The 26,834-nt window shown below is 37.4% G+C and overlaps 2 protein-coding genes across 2 annotated transcripts; one reads left to right on the plus strand and one right to left on the minus strand.

Moving 5' to 3' along the window:
• The first annotated feature begins 1,135 nt into the window (after positions 1-1,135).
• On the plus strand, positions 1,136-7,304 carry LOC144470856 (uncharacterized). Its single transcript, XM_078182427.1, has 9 exons — positions 1,136-1,210; positions 1,875-2,045; positions 2,207-2,462; positions 2,701-2,805; positions 4,355-4,539; positions 5,443-5,784; positions 5,861-6,005; positions 6,814-6,991; positions 7,069-7,304. Exons 1-9 carry the CDS (start codon positions 1,136-1,138, stop codon positions 7,190-7,192), a joined length of 1,581 nt encoding a protein of 526 aa, XP_078038553.1. The 3' UTR covers positions 7,193-7,304.
• Positions 7,305-8,796: 1,492 nt separating this feature from the next.
• Positions 8,797-25,970, minus strand: Pvr (PDGF- and VEGF-receptor related). The gene is made up of 23 exons (XM_078182471.1): positions 25,745-25,970; positions 20,117-20,253; positions 19,852-20,038; positions 19,582-19,709; positions 18,876-19,014; positions 18,479-18,621; positions 18,239-18,398; positions 17,683-17,806; positions 17,224-17,417; positions 16,926-17,092; positions 16,516-16,654; positions 16,127-16,270; positions 15,828-15,983; positions 15,621-15,760; positions 15,338-15,500; positions 15,167-15,267; positions 14,899-15,049; positions 14,335-14,559; positions 13,899-14,067; positions 11,162-11,396; positions 10,430-10,761; positions 10,123-10,228; positions 8,797-9,843 (listed from the first exon to the last, which is right to left on the minus strand). Exons 1-23 carry the CDS (start codon positions 25,803-25,805, stop codon positions 9,181-9,183), a joined length of 4,164 nt encoding a protein of 1,387 aa, XP_078038597.1. The 5' UTR covers positions 25,806-25,970; the 3' UTR covers positions 8,797-9,180.
• Between the last annotated feature and the right edge of the window lie 864 nt (positions 25,971-26,834).

Below are 26,834 nucleotides of genomic sequence, written 5' to 3' on the forward strand. Positions count from 1 at the left end.
TTGAACCGCGGAGTGAAGAAGTTGTCGGGACACCCATTCCCGTCTCGTCCCCCGAGAGAAAAATTTATGCCAAGTTTTATGGCTCGTACAGTAAATAAATTTCGTTCTACGGCAATTTACGATATTCGTGTATTGAATTTGTAGAGGAAGTTATCCATTAGTCATGAAATAAAAAAAAATACAAAAGATTAGGATGAATAGGTGCAAGGTTAAGTAAAAAAACAGTAAGAAAATCGAAATTCTATAATGACCTTGCAAAATTATTTTATACATTTATTTATTTTAGAGAATTACTTTATATACTATAAATTGCATTAATATATAATATAATAATATAATGATACTATTACAAGTTATATTAACACATTCCGTTTATAACAAATCTAGAATTAAAGAATTAATTGCCACCTCAAGAATGGATCGTAATGAATTTGTTTTATTATTGTATACGATTATTAATAATTACAGATAATATAGCAAGTTTTAGTGAAATAACAAATGACTAGAGTGAAGAGTCGAGTAAAAATAACTCGGCATAGAACGTGTTAATATTTAATTATATATCCTATAATTTTATTATCACGAACAGCTCCTGTGACGTGCGGACAGAAAGTCGAATAAAATCATTTTGGCTATCGTTAATCATTTGCAGCAGACAGCGAAGCGGCAATAAAGTTGTCCAGAAAAGAGAATTGGGGATTGAGAATTTATCTTGTTTATTTCTGTATATTATGTATAATAAGATATACATATCATATTATTTTTGTTATATCTTTCTCGCACGATAGAATAATCGTTAACGTGAATCGGATTTAAAACAGCATTTGAAATGCTGCACGCATAATAATTCTCGGTATTCCACGTATCGGAAAAATTAGTGTTTTATTAACGGGAGGCTATACTGTTTGCTCGCAGCAAATTTCATTGTGTATTCAGTGCATGCGCAATCTTCCGTACGTTTATCGATAAAACAATGTGTCCGTTCTCCGTGAATATCAATTCATAATATTTGTAGCTTTCGGGTTCAACAAATTAACATTGCGCTTATTAAGAAATTACGGAGTTGGCTTTTTTTTCAGACGGTACACGCCTGCGTTTCGAGCTCGCGATTATTTAATAGCGGAGAAAGATGGCGATGTATAGAAGAGGAACTTCTCTCCGAGAATCCTTCTTGGATGTTTTGACGAGGAGATCAACTTTTATAAGTAGGGTGAGTTGAAATTGTTGTTTGAAAATTGATTTGACCAATTGAAGCTTATTCGAGTTACGTTGTTTCTTGCAATCATCTTTATTTTCGATGGCAGTATATTCACTGTACAATGACTGAAATACTTATTTTTTAAATTTTTTATAGAAATTAATAAATAAATGATTTTATGTTTTTATGTATCTATTTTGTTCGATTACCATGCAGTATGAAAAATGTAGTAATCAGAAAGGAATTCCACTTTGATTTTCGCGTGCAGAGGGTTAAAATATACAGGGTGTCCTAAAAATTTCAAGCAACCTTTTTGTTTAGAAAAATTTTTTCCGAGATATCGCTAACGAGTTATTAACAAAAATACAATGAGAACAATGTGAGGCGGGTACTGCTAACGCGATGCGGCCGTGCCAATGAGCGAAATTGGGCTTTGTCCGCTCGTTAGCTGTACTGCTTTGCGTCCGTCTAGCTCGCTTCTCATTGGTCATTGTTCTTCATTAATAACTCGTTAACGATGCATCGGAGAAAATTTTTGTAAAGGAAATAATTGCTTGAAATGATCTGAGGCGTTTTCATTTTTTTATTGTTAGACATTTTTTAGACATACTTATTTTTATCGCGCACTAGTATTAGACTACTATCAGATGATAAATTAATTAGTGACGGTGACTAGGTGTATAGGCTGAAAGGACAGTACCTTTTCAAGGCTAGTACGAGACTAGTCTTAGAGTACATTGAATGGTTGACGGAAGTTCCAGTGGTCGAGGAAATTAGTGACGATGTGGCAGTCAACATCCGAATGGCTCAGCAGAAAAAAGTGGAAAAGAAAGGTTTGTCCCTCGAGGTTGGTCGAATAGAGTTTCGCAAATTGCATACTGTCAGAAAATAATTTACATAAACAAAATCCGTAAATGACTAAAAGTAATCAGAGTAAGGAGAACTACACAATATTTTTTGGACAGCTTGGCAACCCTTATGACAAATGAATATTATTTTATATTTAAGGATCGTTCAACGCTACTGATTAGACCATCTGAAAGGACGTCTGTGGAAAAAACGTACATATTCGAATTGTTCAAGAAGTTTCATGCATTCCGAAAGTATCCGGATAATTTAAGGGAATCTGTAGCAGGTGTCTGCCTCTATCAATACTTGAGACCTGGTAGAGTGATCGTGCGGCAAGGTCATCAAGCCGAGAATCTCTATTTCATTGTGAATGGAGAAGTCAGCCTATCGAAGACAGTGACTGACCGCTGGACGAGTTCGTGAGACTCTCAAATATTAAAAAACTGCTTCACATATAGAGCTTATAAATATTTACGCTACTTCAAACTTGCCCTATTCAATTCTTTTTAGATCGCTGTAAACACTTAACAATCGTATTGCCGAACCTTCATTTCTCTCGCGTGATTTCTTCGTTGAATAATCTAATCATATATTTCACTACTTGATTAGAGAATCGACAACTGATTAATTTTATTGTAAATCTTGCATGGTAGATGAAACGAAAGAAATCGATATGGGTGTCTTAACTGCTGGCGACATATTTGGTGAAATTGCGTTGCTGCATGAGATACCAAGGACTGCAACAGTAGTCACTAAAAGTACGTGTTACATAAGTCATTTCTATTGTCATTTCTATTCTATTTCTAATTACCACTATATTATGGACAGGAAAATAGCGATATCATTGTTAACGGCAAAGCTATTAATCGAACTTTTATGCAAGATAAAAATTGACTGATTCACTTATCAATTAGATAAATATGTACGATGCTGTTAGGTTAATACATATGAAATGTCGGATTTCATGTTATGCTTTTGTTTTTGGCATCACTTCGTTTATAGTTGTACTGTCTATTGCCACAGTCACATTTCAACACAGATGATTTCGTCAAAAATATTCCATTTTGTTATTTATCTTGAATTTTATAAAGATATAAATTCAACCGATATTCGTATAATTTTTTAATATGACTATAAACTTGGTAATAATGCTGAAAAATCTGCAAGAATATAATCCAGACGTTTGAGGAGAATACTGTTAACGATTGAAAAGTGCAGCGTTCGTTTGAAAAATTTCTGTCTGGTGATTTTGCCTTACAAAATGAACCGCGTGGATGACTCAAAGCCTCTGTGAAAAATGATGCTCTGAAAGCATTGAGTGAAACGAATCTTACTGTGTCCACACGAGAACTCGCTACTAGAATGGAAGTTAACCGTACAACAATATTGCGACACCAATGGATAAAACAATGGATAAGTGGGTACCGCACGAACTAACCGAATGAAATGAGCTGGATCGATTAAGCATATGCTCATTATTACTAACTCGATTTCATCGAGAGCCATTTTTCGATCGGATTATTATTTGTGATGAAAAATGAGTTCTTTACGTGCAATAGTAAAATGTATGCTCGTTGGCTTAACAGGAATGAGGTTTGTGCTCATACTTCAAGACCATCGCTTCATCCACGGTTAATTTTAATAACAGTTTGCTGGAATGTGACTAGAGTAATTCACTACTCATTTCTTTGAACTTGGATCACAATACAGCCGAAAAATACTGCAAGTACATCGATGAAATGCATGAAAAATTGAAAATTATACGCCCATTACTTATTAATTGGCATAGCCCCCGATATTTCTCCGCGACTATGGTCGTCCGCGTATGTCGTACAAAACAATTGCGAAATTAAATGAATTAAAATATGAAGTTTTTGCAACACCCAGCTTACTTAACGAATCTTTCGCCAACCGACTTTCAGTTGTTTAAACATGTAGAACAGTTTTTACGGTCTAAACAGTATGAAAATGAAGACTGAAAAATTCCATATGAGAGTTTATCAATTCTAAAGATCAGAATTTCTTTAAGACGGGCGTCTATGCATTAAAATCTCGTTGAGAACAGTGTATTGAGGCAAATTGAGCATATTTTGATGAAGTAAATGGCTTTTTAAACAAAGATATGCAGTTTCATATGTACACTTATAAATCCGACATTTCATACGCAATAAATTGAAAATAGCTTAAATGTTCTCAATTTACTGTAACGACTTTACAGTTTAATGTTCAACCTGTTACACTCTTGTCTTAAATGCATAAAATCCGCTGTCAAGTAATGACTGATAATTATAAAAATTTTATTAACAGCTACAGTAGATCTATTCCTCATACCTGAAGCAAGCTTCAATATGATCCTGCGACGCCATTTAACGAGCGAATGGGACATTTTGCAAGATGCCTTGGTCCACTTTAATTACTTTGAAACCTGGGACAAGGTCACCGTGCGAGAATGCTGTATTTTAAGCAGAATGAAAGACTTCCGGCCTGACGAGGTAAAAACTTTACAATCCTCTATTGCTTCCGTATAAATATCAATATTAGATCATTGTTCTGAGATGGCTGTTAGAATTGAGTTTCTACTGTCAATGAAAATCATTATGAAAATCAATTTACTTACAATCGTAATACGCAAAGTGACGAAATTCACTCACTTTCGAAGAAATTGCAGATTAATTACTTCAAATACGTGATTGAGTGTACCAACATCGAAACTCGTACAAGATTTTTTCCACTAATCGAGCCACCAACAATGAGACGTTTATTTTATCTATTTAATAAGTTAGGGTGCAAACTCAAAGTGACTCGCTTGAATATCTTTAACTTTAGATTATCATTGGTATATCTATCAATATTCATTATCATTTTGCATAAGGTTTTACATACGTTAATTCGTATTATAAGCCTTAATGAATTATTTCAATTAATTATGTCAGAGAAAAGATAGCCGCATGAGATTGTTTTACAAAAATTAGAATCAACAACAAACTCTATTTACAACAATCAAAAAATTCGGTATGTTTATAATGGAGCTGAAGTGTTATTAATTTTCGTTGATGTGTTGTTTTAGATATAAGGAATGTGAAAATATGCATTACGATCCACGGTCTTCAAATAACAATAGTTATAACCTAAATTTCTCCCAAACTCACCGTCCGAATGTTAAGAAATTAATCGGATTAACACTTTACCTATCACGCCAATAGTCTCAAAGATTACATAAAATCAAAGTGTTTCTTTTAGTCAATGTAATGTTAAAACGTTTTGCGAGACCTAATGAAATGAAAAAGACATAATAGATTAGCGTATTAATTAATTCTCAAATCAGGGCAAGTAATTCAATCGGCCACGTACGGGCGCCACGGCAGTGAAACTGTTAAAAAATCAAACTGTTCTAGGTCTTATTAGGTGACGGCAAAGGAATGGTTAATTACGTCCACTTCGTACTGGAGGGTGAATGCCGTCTCATAGAGCATATGACGGTGCGCGAGAAGTTGATGGCTGACGGAAACGTACACTACGAATTATACGACCCGAAGGCGTCTATAATGGTGGAACAGTCCGAATCGACGGGAAGAAAAAGCCTCGACAAACGCAGATTAGATTCGAAGGCAGACAGTACCGGCGAAGAGCATACTTCCACTTTGGAACTATTACGCATGACGGAACGATCAAAATTACTTGCTGAACAAGTCGACCAGGATCGTTCCAGTATCATTACGACCACACTGTTGGACGTCGTAAGTGCTGCACAACACGGTCACGTTAAACGAGAAGTTTCAAGTTAAACATGCACAATCGAAATTCACTGCGAAGGTACACGAATGGCACAAGATTACGGATGTGGTGGAGATGCTGATGAGGCAACCGTCAACGATTTCACAACAACGTTATCCGCGAGACGTTCGAACAATTTTTATGCAAATTTGCACGTTCGAACGAGGCGCCTGTTTCGGTTTAGGTAATATCTATAAAAAAAAACGCTGTTACCGTTTCGTTATTCTGATATTAACGCCAGATATACGGATCGCGTCCTCTCTATACCAAATGTTTGCAATCACGATTATTGACATTGCGAAGATAGATCCATGGGAATTTATTCTATGAACTTGTTTCATCGGACACGTACGATTACGAGTAAAATCGTTAAAGATCAGAAAAATATGTGTCTGTTATTTTTAGGAAGCAACCTGGAAATAACTGTTTTATTTCCACCGTATGTACCCTTTGTTTGTCACCGTATACCTGGTGACTATATGTAAACATTTACAGTTCTTCTAAACGCCAGTGTATGTACATATGAACCGTGTAAAACAGGGTCATCAAAGCGAATTCATTTCGCGAATATTATGCAAAATTTTACGAATCCGAATAACAATTGCGGCCGCGATATACGGAACGGTTGTCGTTGCAAATATGGGACATTAAATGAATTGTATATTGTGAAATTATTTTCATCGTTATTGAGATTGGTAATCACCTGGAAATTCGATTGAATCACATAATATTTATTTGCACATTGAAAAGATTATCGTTTGAGATTATGGCAGCGTGGTATAATTTACGCGCAATCAATATTACAGCGCGCAATGAATATCCAAGGAACGGTTCCAAAATGAGAATAGCTGTACACGGTAAACTATGAATCCCATGGGAACAGCCTGCTCCCCTCTTTAACTTCGCCGAATCACGAACATAGCATATCCTGGCACGACAGCTACAGTTGTATCTTAAATGATATATGTATATCGTTTGTTAATCAAATTCAGGCGAGAACATGCATAATCGAAGGATAGTGTGCACGAGAAACATGCGATGCTTCTTGGTGCCGCGTTACTTCTTGAACGAACATAATCGAGCGAACATTTGGGAGCACGTGAAGCTTTTCATGGACTCGAAATATCCGACGAGGAAGGAGTTGTTTGCGAAGTTTGTCCGGGATCGAAAGTACAAGCATAATAATTAATGATTGGAAGGGCAGCACTCGGATACGAAATAATTGCGAAACGTTTTCTTGTTCCCAGGTGGAGACAACACAAAAAGCAGCTCGTCCAAGCGATCTGCAAACAAGGTAGACGTCTTCGCAGCAACGTAACAATGCACGACGTACCTTATTCTATAAGAATCGAAAACGATGTGGGAATATAAAGAAACGTTGTACCATCCAGAACCCGATGTTTTATAGATAAATCTTTTATTTGTCGTATAATTACTTTTATGTATAATCTTTCATAGTTTCGTAAAAAATAGTTTATTACAAATCGTCTTATTCGAGCGTCTCTATAGAAATATTTCCATACAAATATAAAACACTTCGTCGACATCGAAACGTTACACGTCTTTGGTCGCAATATAGAATGATAAATTTCACGTGAATTTGAAACTTGTTACTCGATAACACTAGACCCTGTGACTAAAACTCGCATTACAGTGAGTATTAAGTACTGATTAGCAAGTCCGTGCCCACACATACAGAACTTGTTACTGATCAAAGCGACACGGTTCGAATCGACGCTTTTATAAGCGGACGTTCCATCTTTGACAGTTAATAAGTACTCGGTAAAAAGCATTTATATTAAACTCTATTGTTATGTAAACGCTTACGTAAATATCTCCATGGTATCGTTTCTATGTCTCTGCTTTTTTTTGTACATTCAGTCAACTAGAATTAAAATTACAATACAACTCCTTAGAATGTAATGTCTAGCGCCATAATAAGCATAAGCTGAATAGTCTGAACTGCGTATGTTACTCTAAACACACTATTCCGCGTTTCATTAGAAATTCGGCATCGAAGTAATTTCAATTTAACCATTTATTTTACAACAATTCTATACCCGAACAGTCAAGCGGGTCCGCTGTAGAAACAAATGTTTATAGAACGTTTATACATTTCTTATGATATCTGACGTCGCAACAATTTCACAGAATTATGTAGACAATTTTTGTCGAGGAAATTACCTTTTTTTAATTGTCCACTTTAGATTGTCGAAACTAAAGATACACTGACCTGACCACAAATGATGAACACAAGTACAGTAACAAAAAAATAAATTTAAATGTATTCAATTCACTTTAAAATATTTTTCATAGTCGAAAACATACGTAGAATATGGAAGGACCGGTACAAAATGTTACGAATTTGTCGAATAACTTGACGGTGAGAATTCGGCCGATACGCTTACGTTCGTGTGTAAAATAAATAATAATGGTAAGAAATGAATGATGGCGTTGTCTTATTCAGACCAGCGTATCGAACCGAACTTCTCCGTACAAGTTTTTTTTTTTTTTGAAAACGGCTGCAAAATCGATGTTCGAACTGTATTGTTATTTCCGCCGAATTCTGCGCCATCGTGCGATCGCGAACCGGACCCGCGCACTCTGCATTTAAACAAGGAACTGTTGCGCCATGATTTCATTATAGAAACTAGAAAATTTTAGGTGTATTAATACTTTCGCCGTCAGAAACGTGAAAATGTTCAAAGTATTTCTGACTAATAAATGCACAGCAACGTGACGATCGTATAGATAAATGTATTCCATATCGAATTGACTCTGGAAAATTTGTTCAACACGAAAAATCTCATTCTTCGAATTGTTGTTTCGTTTACCAAGAGAACTGAATACGATAATTCGACAAGCACCACATTCCATGGAAGCCAGTTTCAAGCATTCTGTCATGGATTCTTCGAAGAAACGTACAAAATCGTTCCCCTCAAAGGACCCCCCCCCCCCCCCCCCATCCACATTAATGTTTTTTTCTAACCATATGAACACATTTTTTTGAGTATGTTTTTGATTCGACGCGTTGTTTATATTACTCTTTTCTGTCACGCTTGCAATACCTTCGATACAACAGCTTCTCCCTTCCAGCATAATCCGACTGTGCACTATTAGTCGAGCATCTCATGGCACATAAGATCAATTTATTGTACATGCTAAACTATACTTAATATATCTGTATGCATACTATTCCGTATAACATAATGTACGCTATATTTATCCTCACGCACGCAATCTCAAACACACGAGTGTACACAGACGATAATCGCACATACGAAAGGCACTTTTAAACGGATTGCTTTCTGGAGCAGGAATGTTCAAACACTTGCGATACGCGGCATTCGATTCGCCTCTCAATTACCTATGATCACGTAACTGGGATTGCTGAATCCGTCGGGCATGTCTTTCTTCATATCGCACTTCTGTTGAGGCATATTCACGTAATTGTCTTGTGTCCTAATGATCGACGGAGCGAAGCCGATCTTGCTCGCCGGTAACGAGCTCACCTCCGACTTCTCCGCGATTTCCTCGTTCTTTTTATTCAGATCTATCAACTCCAAATTCTTCGGCGTGTTGCAATAACCGGAATCCCGAGCTGGATGATGAACCGCGACCTGATCCTTCATCGTTTTCCTGTTTTTGGCAAACTCTGCCCTCCGCTCATGGACATTGATGGGCTTGAGATAGGGATCGTCCTCCTCTTTCTTCAGCATTGGCGATATCTCCACGGCGTCGTCGTAATCGGCCGCCGTCGGGGACGGGAAATCGAAACGGGTCCGTTCTTCGTGGGGCCTAGGACTGAATATTCCTGACTCTGATGTTTGGCTCCTGGGACTCATACACAAGTAGGCGGAGTCGACCGTGGAGCCAGATACAGGCGAGTTCACGTACTCGTGAGTCGGTGAAGACAGCACAGCATGGTCAGGTGCCGACAACATCGTCAGGTAATCGTCCTTTCCACTCTCCAGCAGAATTGTGTTCATGTCCATGTACGGTGCATTTAATTGGACGTAGTGCTGAAATTACCAATATCGTTCTTAATTGAGTCGCCTAGGGTTAGTTAGACAAACGCTGAATGTCTCGACTAAGTGAAGCCACCCCAAATATCATTTTCAATTATCATGACAGAACACACGATTATACATTTTCTGCGATCATGTTTCCATGACCTTAGAACAACCGTGGTCACCAATTGTCTAATGGATTATTCGTAAACGTATTTAAAATATGTCAGTCATTCATTCCGAGATAACAATCTGGATATGTTTATAACGAAGATCATTCAACGAACTTACCGCTCTCACGCTGTCCTCCAACAAATTTCCTATACTGTCGACTAGCTCTGTGAAACTCGGACGTAGAGTAGGCTTTGCCTTCCAACATTGGCGCATTATGTCGTACCTAGAAATATGTGAATTGTAAAGAACAAATCATTCGATTTCGAAAGATTTGAAAATTTATATTCTGCATAATATTCGCCGTCTAAAAAGTGTTTTCAGGATACAAGTTTTGAAAACACGGCAAGCCAACTTTTTTTCAGATTATAATCGAAAGAGAGCGATTCCGATTCATTTCTAAGTAAAAAATCTTGGGTGAACTCACACTTCGGGGGTGGCATATTCGGGCTGCTCCATTCTGTAGCCCTCGATCAACTTCTGGTACTGTATTTCCGCCTCCATGCCAGGATACGGAGTCTCGGCCAACGTGAAGAACTCCCACAGAACTATACCGAACGACCAAATGTCCGATTGCGTGGAGAAAATTCGATCTCTGATCGATTCGATGGCCAACCATTTAATCGGTAATGGACCGTCACCTTTCTTTTTATAATTTTCTTCTTTATACATGGTCTTTGCCAGACCGAAGTCGCATATCTTTACAATATTGTCCTCGGCCAGCAGAATATTTCTAGCAGCTAGGTCACCGTGCAGTACCTGCAAATTCATTTTTAAATAATGTTATATACGTCGAGCAGTTCATTCACCGATTTACATCAAATTTAACTAAATTTTCTATTTTACTACAGCATGTACGCGTTTACTTGTTTCTGTAGAATAAAATTATTATCTCTTCCTGGATATTATTCTGATCAACTAAATTCACTGAATATTTTAGCCGTTTTATTTTTGTATTCGAGCTACGTATGAAGTTATCTGCATCTACTATAAATAAGCATATAATTTTGTCTCAGGTATTAAATGAAATTTAATGCTAGCTGCTAATTGTTTTGCTATGTAAAAATTCGCTTATTAACTCCTTTGTCCCCCAACTAACTTGTATGATTAAGTTTTCCCGCGAGTGAATAGAATATTAAAAAATTGCTAAAGAACTCGCCTTCCTGTGGCTGAGATATTCCATTCCACGTGCTACTTGGAATGCCCATGACAACAAATCTTGTGTACAAATTGGTTTTAAATTATAGTCCTTGTAGTCTCCCCGATAGTTACACCAGCCAGGTTGAGTGGAACCGTTACTAAGCACGGTACCATCTGGCGACATACTGACACCCTGGGAATCTGTAGCTGCGGCGTGATACTGGATCGAATCAGTTCCCAAATTACGGCTGATACTGCGAGAAAATGACAATTCCGCATATTTTATCCTATCGTGCAGACAGAAGAAAACAGAAAAGTGTTAGCACCGCAACCCCTTGCATGCATCGGTAGTTTTATCGTGTTAATCACAGAATGCAAATAGTTGCATCTTTACTCGTAAAACGATACAGTTACATCCCTATTTTTTGCATTACTCCGGAAACGATTAGAATAGTACAGATTGTGTGTGTGTCTATATATGGACCGTTTATTTTAAAAGTATTGTAAGTCCATTTAAAAAAAAATGAGATAACACGTAATTCATACTTAATTTAATGTAAATTTTTTATATATAACTAGTCCGTGCTTAATTTCTTAAAAAATCCCATGTTTTGTACAATTTGAAATTGGTCGGTAAATGAAATTGCATAATCATCGATTATGAAAGTGGTGTAAGTCCAATTGACATAGGTAGGTGGGTTAGCAGATGGTTGCCGATCAGTAGCTTGTTATTTTATATTTGTTCTATATTACGTGTCAACATGATAAATTCATTTTACATGAAATGAAACGAGAGAATTTCGTTTCAATAAAAAATCTTCAAAATGCGATTAAAAAACAGATAAGGAAAAACACTAATGGAGAACAGGTAAATTGGTTGCAAATATGTTAGATGAGGTTTCTCAAAAGTGCACCATACACTATTTTATATAAAACATCGATGAAGGACAAAGAATTTAAAACTATAAATTTATAACCTACACGTCCTGGAAGACCGCTAAAATTTGAAAAAATCGTCCTGACGCCTTTGTATCAAGACGCTAGGGCTATTACTTATGAAAAATATAAGAATATCAAGCAGTTATTGCCTTATATACCATCGGTGCATCACGCATATTTCGAAACAGTGCCACATGCCGAGCATACGTAAATATTATGAACATTTTGTAATTTTAACAATGTAATTAGCGCCTAAAATTAAAAATACTACTTCTATTTTATGTTGTGTCATTATTTGTAAACAAAATTGGATGAATATGAAGTATATTTTAAGTGATATTTGATTTTTCAAAATTGAAATTAAACTATTTTTACAATTGTCTAATTTTGAAAGTGGTGTAAGTCCATTTGTAGCCTGTAAGTATACATCAGTTTAGTAAAATGCGCCTAAAACAAATTTATATAACCAAATTACATATTGATAAACCAGCAGAAACATTGCTATACTTTATATAATTTGCCTAAATTTTTTAATTAACAGATATGTTAACCTTTAATTTTCTGAAAACAAGAGAAAATGGAATTGCATCACTTTCAAAATAAACGGTCCATATCATCAATGTAAGATACCGTTTAGAATATTCGGCGCTGGTCGATTAAATGATCTAACTGTAGCTTAATTCCTCCGTTGGTCAATATTCAATCGGTATCAATAATGAATCAGTTCGTGCCGGATATACGATACTCTGTTCTAGTTGAAACCGTATCATCTGGAAGATTTAATAACTTGAAAATATTCTGGAGATACGGAAATGTTCGAAAGACTCTCCTGCATTTGTATTGCGCGAAAAGAGTTTATTTATTCTTGGAAATAAAGAGAATTTCGCCGTAGTAATCGATGCAGTTGTAGTAGTAGCAATGTCGAAAGATAGTGGCGCCTTTTGTGGAGTATAAATGTAGCTTCGTTTGGAGTTCGTAGAGCGTCAATTGAGATAGTGGCAAATTGCTCAAACTGTTAGCCAAAACCGACAGTCGGTAATATGGCTAAAAGTGTGAGTATTTCGCCACCTAGCTTAACTGACGCTATACAAACCATAATGTGAGCTTCAATATTACACCGCAAGGAACGCCACCTGTCACGATTGGCGCCAACTTTATATTTTCAACAGCCGATGACGCGTACTGGTTTTTATATTGTAACTTATAGAAAAAGCGATATAAATCATGCTCGATATTTGCAATATTAAAGCAATTTGTTCCTATAGCATAGATGCAGGACAATATCTTGAATACTTCTGTCCCGCGAAAATATTTCTCCGATCCCAAAAGACATACGTATTTTTTTTTGCGCCCGTAGTCGAATTTAGACCAAATTTACAGTTTTTAAGCAACTAAAAAGCTTGTAATTATTTTTCTTCTACTCGAGGTGATCTAAAATAAGCATTAAGATACTCTTCCCTGCACTAAATCCGGGTTAGTTATTCGCGGAAGTATGCGTTTCTTAACTGACCTCGTGGTATATACAATATGTTTTCGCAACAATAAACAAAATTGCTGTTTTTCTTTGTTCGGCAATTTCTACATAAAAAAATCTGCTTCATCAAATGTTAATCGCTTTCAATGTGATTTCCAATTATAATTTAAAACACACCAACAAATAACATAAGATTTTATGTTTCAACAATGATAGTGTTAGTATAAAACGTGCAATATTTAGTTACCACCACACGAGATATATTCATTGTCGGAAAGATTCCGTAACGACAATGTTGTTAACAAGTAACAGAAAGTATGGAGGAAAAAATATAGGAACGAACCTGTTAGTGCTGCACACGCTGGCAGTTCTCGTGAGTAGATCGAGGCCAATGGTAGGGTCGAATTTGCCAGTTGCTGGATCAATTTGATTGATAAAGTTGCTTCTATGCCTCAATAGGTAATTATGCAAATTTCCAAACCGACAGTATTCTACGATCACTAACAATTCACCTGCAAAATCAACAGAAATCATTAAGTATAAGTCATTCAACCGACAAGCTAACAGTACTATAACTGATTTCGATTGTTGTCATAAAAATGACGTGGTCGAAACGAGGCAGTTATAGTTTATGAGAAACAGAAAAGATGTGGCCCTAATTGGTTATTGATAAAACTTTTGCATGAATACAGATACTTTGAAAGTGGGTACTAGTTTACATGAGAAATGGTACTTTGGCAAAAACTTGCTTTAAGTTAATTAACTGTTAGAAGACGTACGTTTTAGGATATTTTTTGTGCAAGCACCAAGAAGGTTGACGACGTTAAGATGTTTGCCAAGATGTACCAATATCTTCAGTTCGCTGGTAAGTGCCCGGACATAGGTGAGATTGGTAGCACGTCGTACCATTTTCACAGCTACAGTAGTAACCGGCTCGCTTTCGCAAATCCCTTGAGCTTCCGCTTTCAAGACTACACCGAACGCGCCGCTTCCCAGTTGTCTTCCTATAAATTGTTACCATACATTTATAACCAAAAATCGTTAGCAAAACCTATACCGCTCAATTAACATTTTTAGTCGCCTTTCAATAATCGAGAGACGATTCTTCTAGACCAAAACCTCGAGAACAAAACCGAGAACCATTTTCCTGTATACAATTAATTTTTGCGAAAGGCGATTGTATAAATTCTCTTGAGAATAATTTAAAACTGTTAAAATTAGGGATCTGAGATCAAACAAATTTCACTGTAGAAAGAAGCTGAAAAGTGAGGGAGATTGAATTCTTTTCCGTTGAATTTTTTCCATTTTCTTTTCAAGAAAAAATGTCTGATCTTGAAACTTACCTAATTTCAATTTTTCTCGGGGAAATTCAAACTTGTTATCATAAGGGAGCAGTTCCGCTTGATCATCCACCGTCAAGTCTGGATTTAGACACTCCACAGCTCCCTCCTCAAAGTGCATCAGACCAGCTTCCATTAATTCCTTTCTCATCATCTGCAACACCATAGAAATTAATAAGATCGTTATAAAATCAATTAGCATTGCGTAGTATATAAAATAAAGTATTATAAAGTACTATAAAATTGCAAAAGCATTGCAAACTAAAATTACCCTTTCACGGCGAACTTTAATGGTGAAGTAGATCACCAGCACCACAACGATCACTGCTAACATGATGACTAAAATGATCAGGACTGGCGGTACTCCTTTCCCTGTCAATTGAAGGAAGGTTAAAAACAAACTGTTGCAACTACCCCTACATTTTTCAGTTTAATTAATTACCTTTTATCGTGATCCGTTGTTGTGCTTGCACTTTTGCAATGCGATTCTGCGCGCGACACATGTACACGCCGCTGTCGACTTCTAATAGATATTGAATCTCAAATTCTTGGTATGCGTTGAAAAACTTGTACCGTTCATTATTTTCTACCAGTTGTACACCGTCCTATCGAAAGCATGTATTTGCATAAAAATAAACTTCCGAATATAATAAAATAGTGAAATATTAAATAAAACAAGGATAGTAAAATATTGATCTGATTCAGAAAAACTACTAATCGCCTACCTTAAACCAAGTGACGTTCGGTTTAGGCACACCATCCACGAAGCATTTCAGATCCATCTTTTTGTTGCCTGGCGTGGCCTCATCAATAACTATGTCGTTTTTTCCCAAATTAGTGTCAATAATAGTAGGCGGCCGTGCGGCTAGAACGAAAATAAGATTATTCAACAGTTCAACATTAAACCTGTTTAGGCATTTTCATTTATTTACCCTTCACGTTCAAATGATATTCGTTAGACTGAACTAAATTGTCGTTGGATGCTGCTGTACAAATATATTCCTGAGAGTCCTCCATTTGCACGTTCTGTATTTTTAAAATAGATCTATGCGTGAAGTTCGTCGTCTCTCGATGAATAGAGATTCTATCTAAAATATTAAACAAATTGTTTTCGGTTCGTTCAATTTCCCATTGAACTGCACTTCAAACTGTACGATCAATTTTAAAAATTGATCGTAGAAAAGTAAGTTCTGTGACGCGTTCTCAGTATAAACATCGGAAAGAGTATTACCGGATTGTACAATTGGACCACTTTCGTTGCTCCAGTAAATGATGTCCGAATAATTGTAAATCGAAGCGGCGCAAATCAGCTCCCAATCGTCGCCCTCGACCACTGGCTCCTTTATAGGAACAATACCAAATTCCCCGTCTCCGTCTAAAATATTTTCATACATAATTTAGCATCTGGAGAAATAGCGATCACAGGAAAATGTTAACGAGATCAGAACTGCGTTAACTAAGACCTCAACAAGAGAAATTGTAATAAACAGTATTTCAGCGAAAACTTATTTCGTCTATTAATACCTCTACGGCATTGTTGCATAAAATCTGTCCTTTAATTATGACTTAAAAGCATTCTGAGTTGCTAAGCGTGAAAAGAGAATCTGATACGACCCTTACCGGAAACCAACACATTTTCGGAGACATTTCTGCAGTCGACGATGTTGCACGCGCTACAGGTAAGTTCACCGGACATTTCAATGGTCGTCGACACTGTAGAGACCATGGAAGTCATGGTTCCGCTTTCCACGGTGAAGTTCTGCGTGAATACCGCTTGATTTAATTAATTAATTGCAATCGATGGAACGAGTTTACACGGACTTAAATCAACACTAAACCATCGAGCCGGTCAGCACGACCAATGACACATTGTTCATTCCAAAATCATTGAAATTGTTAAGTCTCTTTCATAGGCAATGGCTGAATAAAAATCTTAAATACATTAAGTTTTGTCATCGTTATGAAGCAACACGTGCCAGTCACTTTCCGTGCTCGGTAGGTTTGGTGTTAAAAGTTTAAACATTGTATACCGTCAAGTACTCGTGAGTACCATTCTCGCAAAATGGGAAATTGGGGCATTTGCGATAAATCCAAGTAATATTCGGCTTCGGGAACGCTCCCACGTGGCATTCAATCTTCGCTACCTGATTAGGTAAGTAGTACGGGCTTGGATTTCTTATGTAAAGTACTGGCTCGGCTGTAAGATTGATTTCGGTTAGACTGAACAATTATCGAATCAATGCGGATGATTAAACCGAACAATTATCGAATCAATACGGATGATTGATATCCTCCTTATTTTCTTCGTAAACAATGAAAATAGCATACCGATTACGTCTAACGTAAAGTTCAATGTTTCCATTTTATACTGATTGCTGGCCTGGATGGAATACATTCCCATGTCATTGAAATCTAAATGGTTGATTCTTAATATCGGCCTACAACAGGTGACGTTAACTGAAAATTTGGATTCCTCAGATGCCGACAAGCTCGTTGTAATTTCCATGCCGTTTGTGTTCAACCTATAAAATGAAACTTTGGTTATCGGGACATTTAAGAAGCATTTAATAAAAGCAATGCGACCGTTTCCATTATCGATTGGCAAAAACAGCCTTTGCCTACACTCATTTTCATCGTAAACGTATACAATTCGTAGTCGGTCTAGCAGAAACTTCTGTCGTGAGTTCGATGTTTGATTGGGCGGTGTTATTAACTAATTGGCTGTTTTCGCTTTCACAGAGTTCTCTAAAAATATAACGTCACGTTATTTAAACAGATTCAACATACCATTTTAGTTTAACCGCAGGATACGCGTCCACGTGCACAACCCACTTCACTTGATCACGCATATGACGCTGATAGTGTCTATTAGGATCTTGAGTTGTGAGATTAATGTATGGCTCGATCGACTCTGAACATTCAATAAGCAAAAATTATGGAAAATGATGCTCGAGACACACAATATCCATTCTACAAATATTTCTGAATATTTCTAATTAAATTGAATAAAACGAGAAGTGTTGCTTGATCTTAACTTACTTTAAAGCAGATTTTATGTTTTGAATACATGTTGAAATACAAATAATGGTAAAATATAGATACGGAATCAAGGCTTATTTTATTAACATCGAATATAATTCGATGTTAATAATATCTCAGATATTAAACTGCAAGATTCTGTAACATGTTATCCGAAGGTGTCCATTATAAAAATCGCACAAAATGTTTAGCATAGCAACACTACTTCTTTAAATATTGAATTCTAACGAATTTTCTTGATTTTCAAATATACGTTACAGCAAGAATCATCGTGTTTCACACGAAATGTTATCACCGTACTCACCCTGCACCTTCACATACGTCTGCGATTTCTTCTCAGTATAAAAGCTCTTGATTATGCACTCGTAGATACCTTCGTCCTCGTAGGTCACGTTCTTGATGATTAATTCGGTGGTGATTACACCGCTACTTTCGCTGTAGCTACGGGCGCTAATTCTCTCGCTCTGGAACAACAAATTGCAGTGTTGAATTTGTCTCGAACGGATGGCTGACGCGAATGAAACTTGTATTTCAAAATCGACACCTGTTGCGGTGTAGACCAATTGAAAGTATAGTCAACAACGTCCTTCGGAATTCTGGTGGTGCAATTCACGTACAGAGTCTCGCCCTTTGTCACGTGCCGCAACGTATCGTTAATAATTCTTGGTTCGGTCAAATTGTATTTCTCTAAACAAAAAAGATCGTGAGTTATTAAAAGCCTGTTTCACATCGTGAAAAAAAGGAACAAACGTTTTCTAAGTCTGTCGCGAAAAAAATGTATGTCTTTCTTCAATGATTTCCATTAATAAATCATTTCTTTTTATCTCAGTTCCTTTCTTCGTTAATAAGATAACATTCCGTTTTCCATGATTCTTACGATCAGACAAATATAAGAAAACGATTTTCATATAAAAGTGGCAACGTTCAATAACTGTACTCACTCGTCACGTATATGTGATAAAGGACCTCTTGATGAGGACCGATGTTGCACGCGTACAAACCTTGGTCGTGCGGCTTGACATCGTACAATGTAAATCCATATCTGGGATTGAACGACGGTACGTCATTCACATCGAGATCCTGTACAATGTATTTCATTAAATGACTTTTCCTATGTTCACTGCACATATTATCCCTAGCGAAGCGTGAACAGTTATGCAAAGTGTTCCAAAAGTGTCTATCAATCCAGAAATAATAGGTTCCTGAGGTCAATGAGAGGCGGAATCGGCTGGTGCGTAGCGACGGAGCCAATGAACAAAGCTGGGCTTTGATGGCTTCGACGGCTTCGACCGCCTCGCGCCAGCCGAGCTCGTTTCTCGTTGGTCACTATTTTTCGTTAATAACTTGTTAACAATGCCTCGGAAAACATTTTTGTAAAGGAGAAAGTTGTTTCATGTGACCTTAGCACCCCTCATTTCCCGATTGCAAGTGACTTCTGGAACACCCTGTATAGAACAAAGAATATATCTTTATCCTTGATTAGATCGAATCAAGCCAGTCGCTTTCTTGTCACGTATAAGATACCTTGCAAACTTTTCTAATATTTCTAATATTTTTAATATTTTTTAAATCTTGCAATTTAATACCGTATATTCGGTCAATTTCACGAAACTGATTACTGAATTTGTTAAACAATCGGACACCTACTTCGTCTTGCTTCGTAAGACGGACATCTGCTGTCGGCGACGTTGGTCTGCAGGGTATAAGGATATTTTCGCCTACAATGGCTACCAAACTCTTGTAATACGTCTCTTCAACAAATCGATCTTCTTCAGCTGAAACATAACAGACAGTTTAGTCACTAAACTGCAACGTTCGTAATTACTACTTTAAGTAGCCACGCTAGTTTCACGCCGTGAACTAAGAGAATTTTTGCGTAAACTTTTGTAGTTCAATGGAAATAGAAAATAAACTTACATTCGACGTAAACATACGTCCAGGGGATTTCTGGGTCGGAATAATTGCGTGCCGGGATCTCTATGAAGTGATCTGAACAACCATACCAACCGGTGTCCCCAAATACTGTGTTCGGTCGAACAAGCTCGTACGTGTAGGTGCCATTTGCATCTTTGCTTTTGTTTATTTCGATGGGCGACGTATTATTCTGTTATTAAAGCACACGTTATTATCGCTTTCCTTGCTTTGTATTGATAATATTATCTTATATTATTTCATTACTTACAGAGTTTGTTGAGTTTGTCGGATACATGTAGATAATTTCCGACGTGCTGGAACATGATAGCCGCAAAAGTTCGCCTTCTTTTTTAACAATTTCATCACTTCTCGGCAATTTCTCCGGTTCTACAGTTGTTGTTTCCGCTGACAAAAGAAAAAAAAGCCTATCCTAAGACTTGCTCGAGAACTATATTATTATATATTATTTGTCAATATCAAAACGAAATCATTCGCACAGCATGTTTATTAACTAAAGTAAAGAAATCAAATGCGACTCGGACAACGACAGCTTAGGGATACTTTTACTTTGTTCTGTATAGTGACTAATGAGATTTCTCGATCCGTGTAACGGATAATGCGTTGAAAAAAATTAATATTTACAGTCAATAAAAATAAGGGACGAATTGTGTTAGGTAGATCGTAACATCTTAACGACGCAATGATACGAACGGTGATGCAATTTATCGGTCTCATAAATCCCACGAAGTGGTTCGCGTACTTATTTCGCGAATGGAGATATGGGGAAAGTCCAGAGGTGCCTCAAGGTTTCACCGTTTCACCAAACCAGTTGCAAGTACATATTTCAGGGGCCATCTATCGTTTTCATTCAATTTGGTTGTGAAACTGCAATTTATCTGTGGTGTTTTCTTGATCACGTTTTTTTAATGAAAACTCTAACTCCAACTCCGATTCACGCTTTAAAATAAATAATTACCCAGTCACACAACTATCATTATTTTGTCGTTTTCTTGCAAAATTCGGTATACAGCACGGCTTGCAAGCGACGGACATGTGAAATATCATTTTTGCGTAATTACGAACGAATTCCGAGCGGAAGTCCTGCGGATGATTTGGTTTAACCGAATTATTCCCGCCCATAGTTCGTCGTAAAAATGTACATACGTTGCCAGCTCGCGAGTATATACGAGAGTTTGTAGGAAGGAAGTCCTTTCTTTCCTCTACTGATAGCACGGACGTTTTATCAGCAAGCCGGCTCGTTCCACGCGGCAAATAAGTACGTACAAAAATGAATTAACAACAGAGAACTTTTTCACTAGACTCGCTGTTCGCTTCTTAACAAATAAGTCACGTAGAAAACTGCAAGTATTTAGTAGAAATCGAAACATTGTACGACTTCCTTGTAACAATAAACCTGATGTAAATATTTCTACTCGAAACTGTTTTCACTTGAAAATTGATAAAGTACGAATTTTTCAGTCAATCGTATTTCTAAGTAGTGTTACTCAACTGTTTTATTCGTATTCGAGACCGTGACGGCAAACGTACTCTGAAAACTTATCTATTTATCTGTTTATGTAGCTATTGATTTATCAATGATCTGTAATAGGTTACGAGGTGCCTCCTGGAGTTGACTCATCCCTATGGAATTACAACGCGATGACTTTAATTGAATGAATCGTGTATACTGTGGATTGAGAAGATTCAAAATTTTTCAGTTGAAAAATACTAGAAATTTAGCCACACATATCGTGACGAAATCTAGAAAGATTCATCGTGAACATTTCGAAATTATTTGTCCGAATGTTTGCATACTTCCCCGCAATTTATAAGACTGAAAGCAACCATATCGCAGTGTATAAGAACTTCCATTTACAATTTTAAAACCAATTGTTTCAGAACTGCATTTTCAAAAAAAAATGCAATTATAAACTCTCAATAACTGTGTCCATTTTATCTAAAATTGTAGAATGGAACTCAATATTAAATTGTGGTAAATGTGTTTATAAATGTTTAAGAACTTTATCTTCGACAAAGCAAGGAGACGAAACTGTTTCGTGTGCAACATCTACAATTTACGTCGGAATTTACTCAATACACTCCATAGTTTTCGATACAGAGCTTGCTAGCGTCACAACACAACTTCAACCATTTTTAATATCCAGATAACTAATTTTGTTAACAATTAATTGTCTGCATTGTTGTCTATATGAACACAGAAATACAGCACCATACACGTGTTACTCTGAAAACTTAGAACTATCAATTACGTATGTTTATTCAAATACGCAATGTGAAGAGACGAAACTGTTTTGTGTGCAACATCTACAATTTATGTCGGAATTAACTTCAACGACTTACTATCGCCACGGTATAGTTTCAACGATTTCCAACAATCTGCTAACTAACTCTTCCTCATATTCCACGTAATCCACGATTACCCTACAAGATATTAGTATATTGATCCAGCCGTATGAAAACAGTGGAACTTATGAAAAAAACCCGACGATGTTAGCTCAACTCTTTCCAGACTAAAAAATCCTTGAGTCACCGAAGATATCGTATAATTCGTGCGAAGTGCGACCGGGGAAGCATCATCAGTTTTTCTTGAAGTTCCCAACGCTCGATTGACGTTCTTCGTGACCTCTACGGCGGTCTTGAAATTTCTTAATCTGTCAACATAGGGTGGCGAAGATAACTGGTCATTCGCACGCGTCATCGATTCTCAGTGATTTCTCGTTCTCCCCATAACTCCTTGCACAACGATTTCTTTTATACCTGTAGCGATCAATACCCCGAATCAGATTCTCCAAATAGAACGATATGATTTTCATTTCCCGTATGTTTCCATTTACTTTCGTTTATTTCGATTTAATATTATATAGATTTCCATACCAGAGGGATCTTTCACTTTGTTTCAGAAGAAATAAATAGCAATACCTCTTTAGTGGATTATCAAATCGTCGAGACGAGTCTGACTCGTAGCGCAAGGGGTTAAATGCAGCCAATAATGCTTTCATTTTATTCGATCATAGTAACCGCGGTGGCACAACCGGCTGTAACGCTTTCGAAGTTAGTTTACACATTGTCTATTAATCTGGTCCTTCTGGAGTCAGAAAGATATTTAAATTGTTCCGTTACATTCCGAGAGAACTGCTCCATTTTAATCATTTGCGCTCGTGTAATGACACGGAGAAACCACTAAAATCATTCTGTCACATTTCGAGATAATCTGTATACGAACAACGTTTAAGAAATTGTTAAATTTCGAACTGTCCGTATGAGTCGCAAGGATCAATTTCGTATTCATAAAAAATGCACTTTGTTACATAGAATGGAAATACTACCGGAGCCAGGAAAATGATTTCAGATCTACAGCTGTGCAATGGCTTCAAGTGCGAAGGATTGGAGTTCGAACGCGTCCCCGAGCCACTTCCTCGCATCTGTATCGTTAAAGGAATATTTGAAATTCGCGCGAGCGTGCGACACGTGTCGTTTCGTATATAATATCTACATGAAACCGTAAGATCACCGTAGGAGGAAGCTGCGATAAGTAACGACCGACCGGCGAATGTTCGGGAAAGAATAACGAGTGGTCCCATCGAGATAAACTATCGTGCAGATAGTCCTATCCGACGCGCAGATTATTGCCCCTTAACTAAATTAATTTATACGAACGGGGACGAACCCGATCGAATTGAAATTCCTTGAACGAAACGAACCAAGCTGAATGAACGATCGAATTTTGAACAATTCGAACGAACGCGATTTTCATCCAATGTTTTACGAAACGATCTCGACGAAAGAAAGATTATTCCGAATAAAGTGACCTCGGTCGAATAGAAATTTGTTGCGAGTGGGAAATTCAAATGCGATTACCCTTGATGGAGCGACGACAATGGATCCGTCGATTCCTGTTAAGATAATACGCACGATACGCTTAAATTGAGGATTATAATTGGGACACCGCTGGGAAACGACCGATTACAGTCGTGTAGGCGATAAAGGACAGTAGTAGTTTATGGGTTATCAATACCCTAATCTAATTATAGCAGACATCATTGAGAATCAGCAATTGACACGCGCATCCGTAATTGCGATGTGGGAATTTCTTCTGTACGACGTAAGAACAGTCCACTCGTTATCGGTAGACCGTCGTGTTTTATGTAAAATAAGAATTTTCTGCAAGAAGCAGCAGCCGGGCAGAGATGCATCGCTCCTCTTAACAATGTTAACAAACCCGAAAATATTTCGTCTACCCAATCCTATATTCTTGTCACTGCTAGACTGGCGAACCGTTTGAAAGTCCACGTTCTTATGCGAAACTTCGTAGAGCAATTGCTTGTAATGAAATTTAATTTTTTTCAATACCAGCTTCGATGAATGCTAAATAAAATGAATTAGGCATTCGGTCGGGATGCATGACTTGAAAAGTTTCAATGATTCTGCCAAAGTCTGGTCCAATATACAATATTTACGACGGAAATAATATTCGAGCATCGTGGAAACGCAGAATGAATGAGCAAAGTAACGAAACATCACGCGCATTGCAATAATATAATTAAAAAATGTTTCGATCGGGTGGCTTTCCTTTCTGAAGCTAACGTACATATCATAGAAATGACGATTAAATAGTTCAGAGACAACGCGATATACACAATACCACGAGGGTGATAAGATATAATTACACCGCGAATGTTAATGCAAAACGAAAATTGTCTGCATCAATTGCAAGGAATAGAAACCAAGTGATATAAATAATTTATTCATAAATTAAATAATAAATTTGGGTAGATTAAAAATAATACATGAACTGCAATTACCCAAACTGCAACTACCCAAATCGCCCACAATTGTATAAAATCCGCAGTCTGAATATAATATTTAAGACAAATAGCAAGAATAAATAAAGGCGGGAAATTAAGTAAAGTCTGATCGTGCACACAGACGGTGCGCGCGATTACTGCGCAAAGTCGCGTAGAAAGTGCATGCATTATAGTTGCTGGTGTCCCAACTGCGAGAGAATACAGCAAAATCGGCATGCGGCACGCAGGTAACCGCATTCCGGAATGAATCACGTAAAGATCGTCAAAACTTTGCAACTGTTCTTCCGTTCTCGCTAAAATTAGTGAAGACGAGTCTAAACGAAAGTCTGACATAATTCAGCACCGTTCCGTAATTCAGACAGGAGATCGAAGTCGCAAATTCATTATTGCATCACAGCGAATTCGAAATAATCTAGCATTGCGCGATCGATCGTCCGTGCAACGTGATCGAATTGACAATGCGGAACAAAAATCGGACGCGATAAGGCAGCGTAACGTGCCACGAAGAACTGGTTCGGTGCGAGACTTTAAACGAATCAATTTCTGTCGTCATTATCAACCGGCAACGGCTGCCGACCATAAATCGGAATTTAGATCTGTCGTTCCAGCGTTCTGATTCAACTATGCAAAATCCGAATCCCTCCTCGCGTGTAATAAAAACCGAGCGTGTCGTCTCTGCGATACTCCAGTGGTAAAAATAGAACAAACGTGCGCGTAATTACCAGCACGCGTAATTCACGTCGTGGCATTAGCGAACCGAGTAATCAACGGGAGCTCCAAAACAACCGGCCGCTTTTCGTGGAATTAAGAAGTCGGAGCACGAATGGAACGAAACGGAGTTTGCAAAAACGACCTATAGATCCGGGAAACGGGTCTGCTATAACAGAGTCTCAATGAAGGTTTTTTTACGCAGCTTACAAACACAGCCGATTGTATCGACACCGAAAAAACCAGTTTACCCGTGGCCATTCGAGTCGAGTGACTCACGGACGTGGTGACTACATGCTCGTGACGTTGCTCGTTGCTTCGTGGGCCACAGGTGGGCCCATGACAGGTAAAGCCGCGATTACCTCTGTACAGGTGCGAGATGAGAGCGACGGCGTAGAGAAATCGTCGGTAGCGGCACAGCATTTTTGCTTGGCTGTCTTCTAGTTGTTTCTTGTATTTGTTCTGTTTAAATGTATCTCAGCGATCACTGATTGAATCACCGAGATTTAACTCTTTACATGTTTCACAGAGCGGTACGGAACGACATCGCACGAATACACTCGGCTTCTACAAGCGCGTCACTCTTCGACTTCGGCGACGATCACGGCCGTTCTACTGTGCTCTCCCAGCTGAACGAACGAGTTGCAGCCGCCTTTCCACGAGCTGGCCCCACCCCGGCGATCCTCTGACTACAATTTATCGATGACGACGTCATCTTAATCGTCGTTCACCTTGATATCGCACTCCGTACACTGCTAACGAAGACTACATTCGTCTATGCGACGTGCTCTGGGCCCAACGTTGGAGAGTGTTCCGCTCAATGGACAGAAATTCGAGGTGTTAAATCTGATTTTCGCTCTAGTAGAATATTAATTTAACGAACGTAGTTTCTAATGTTATTAAAAATTATTTTTAGCTTGTATACAAATGTTCTTGTGAAAATTGACGCGTGATGTTCATTAGAAAAATCAATGGACTGTCTCAAATTCGTGACATCGACGAAATACTTCTCCTCTTTTGTTTTTTATTTCCATAAGTGACATTATATTTTATTTCCATACTGTGATACCTTCAAAACGAGTAAGTAATTCGAATACGATATTAAAAATATTGTCGTAACTTTTTATATTAAATGTCCGTTCGCGACGACGCGATTTTTAAGAACGCATTTCTAATGTTACTTTTGGACGTATTAAATTTTACATTGACGTGAAATTCAATTACCAGTACACGATGGAAAGAATTAGACGAAAACATTGTTACTTATTGTCCAAGCCGATACAGGTAGGATGTTTATGTCATACGTAATGAAAATTGCAAAAGAGAAATAAATAGAAATTATTGACAAAATATTTCGAATAACTCGGTATTATAAATTGTGTTAATATTATAAGTTGTAATAAATTGTGTTAATATTATAAGTTGTAATAAATTGTGTTAATATTATAAGTT

Source organism: Augochlora pura, chromosome 6 (assembly GCF_028453695.1).
Source record: "Augochlora pura isolate Apur16 chromosome 6, APUR_v2.2.1, whole genome shotgun sequence".
In the NCBI taxonomy this organism is placed as follows: domain Eukaryota; kingdom Metazoa; phylum Arthropoda; class Insecta; order Hymenoptera; family Halictidae; genus Augochlora; species Augochlora pura.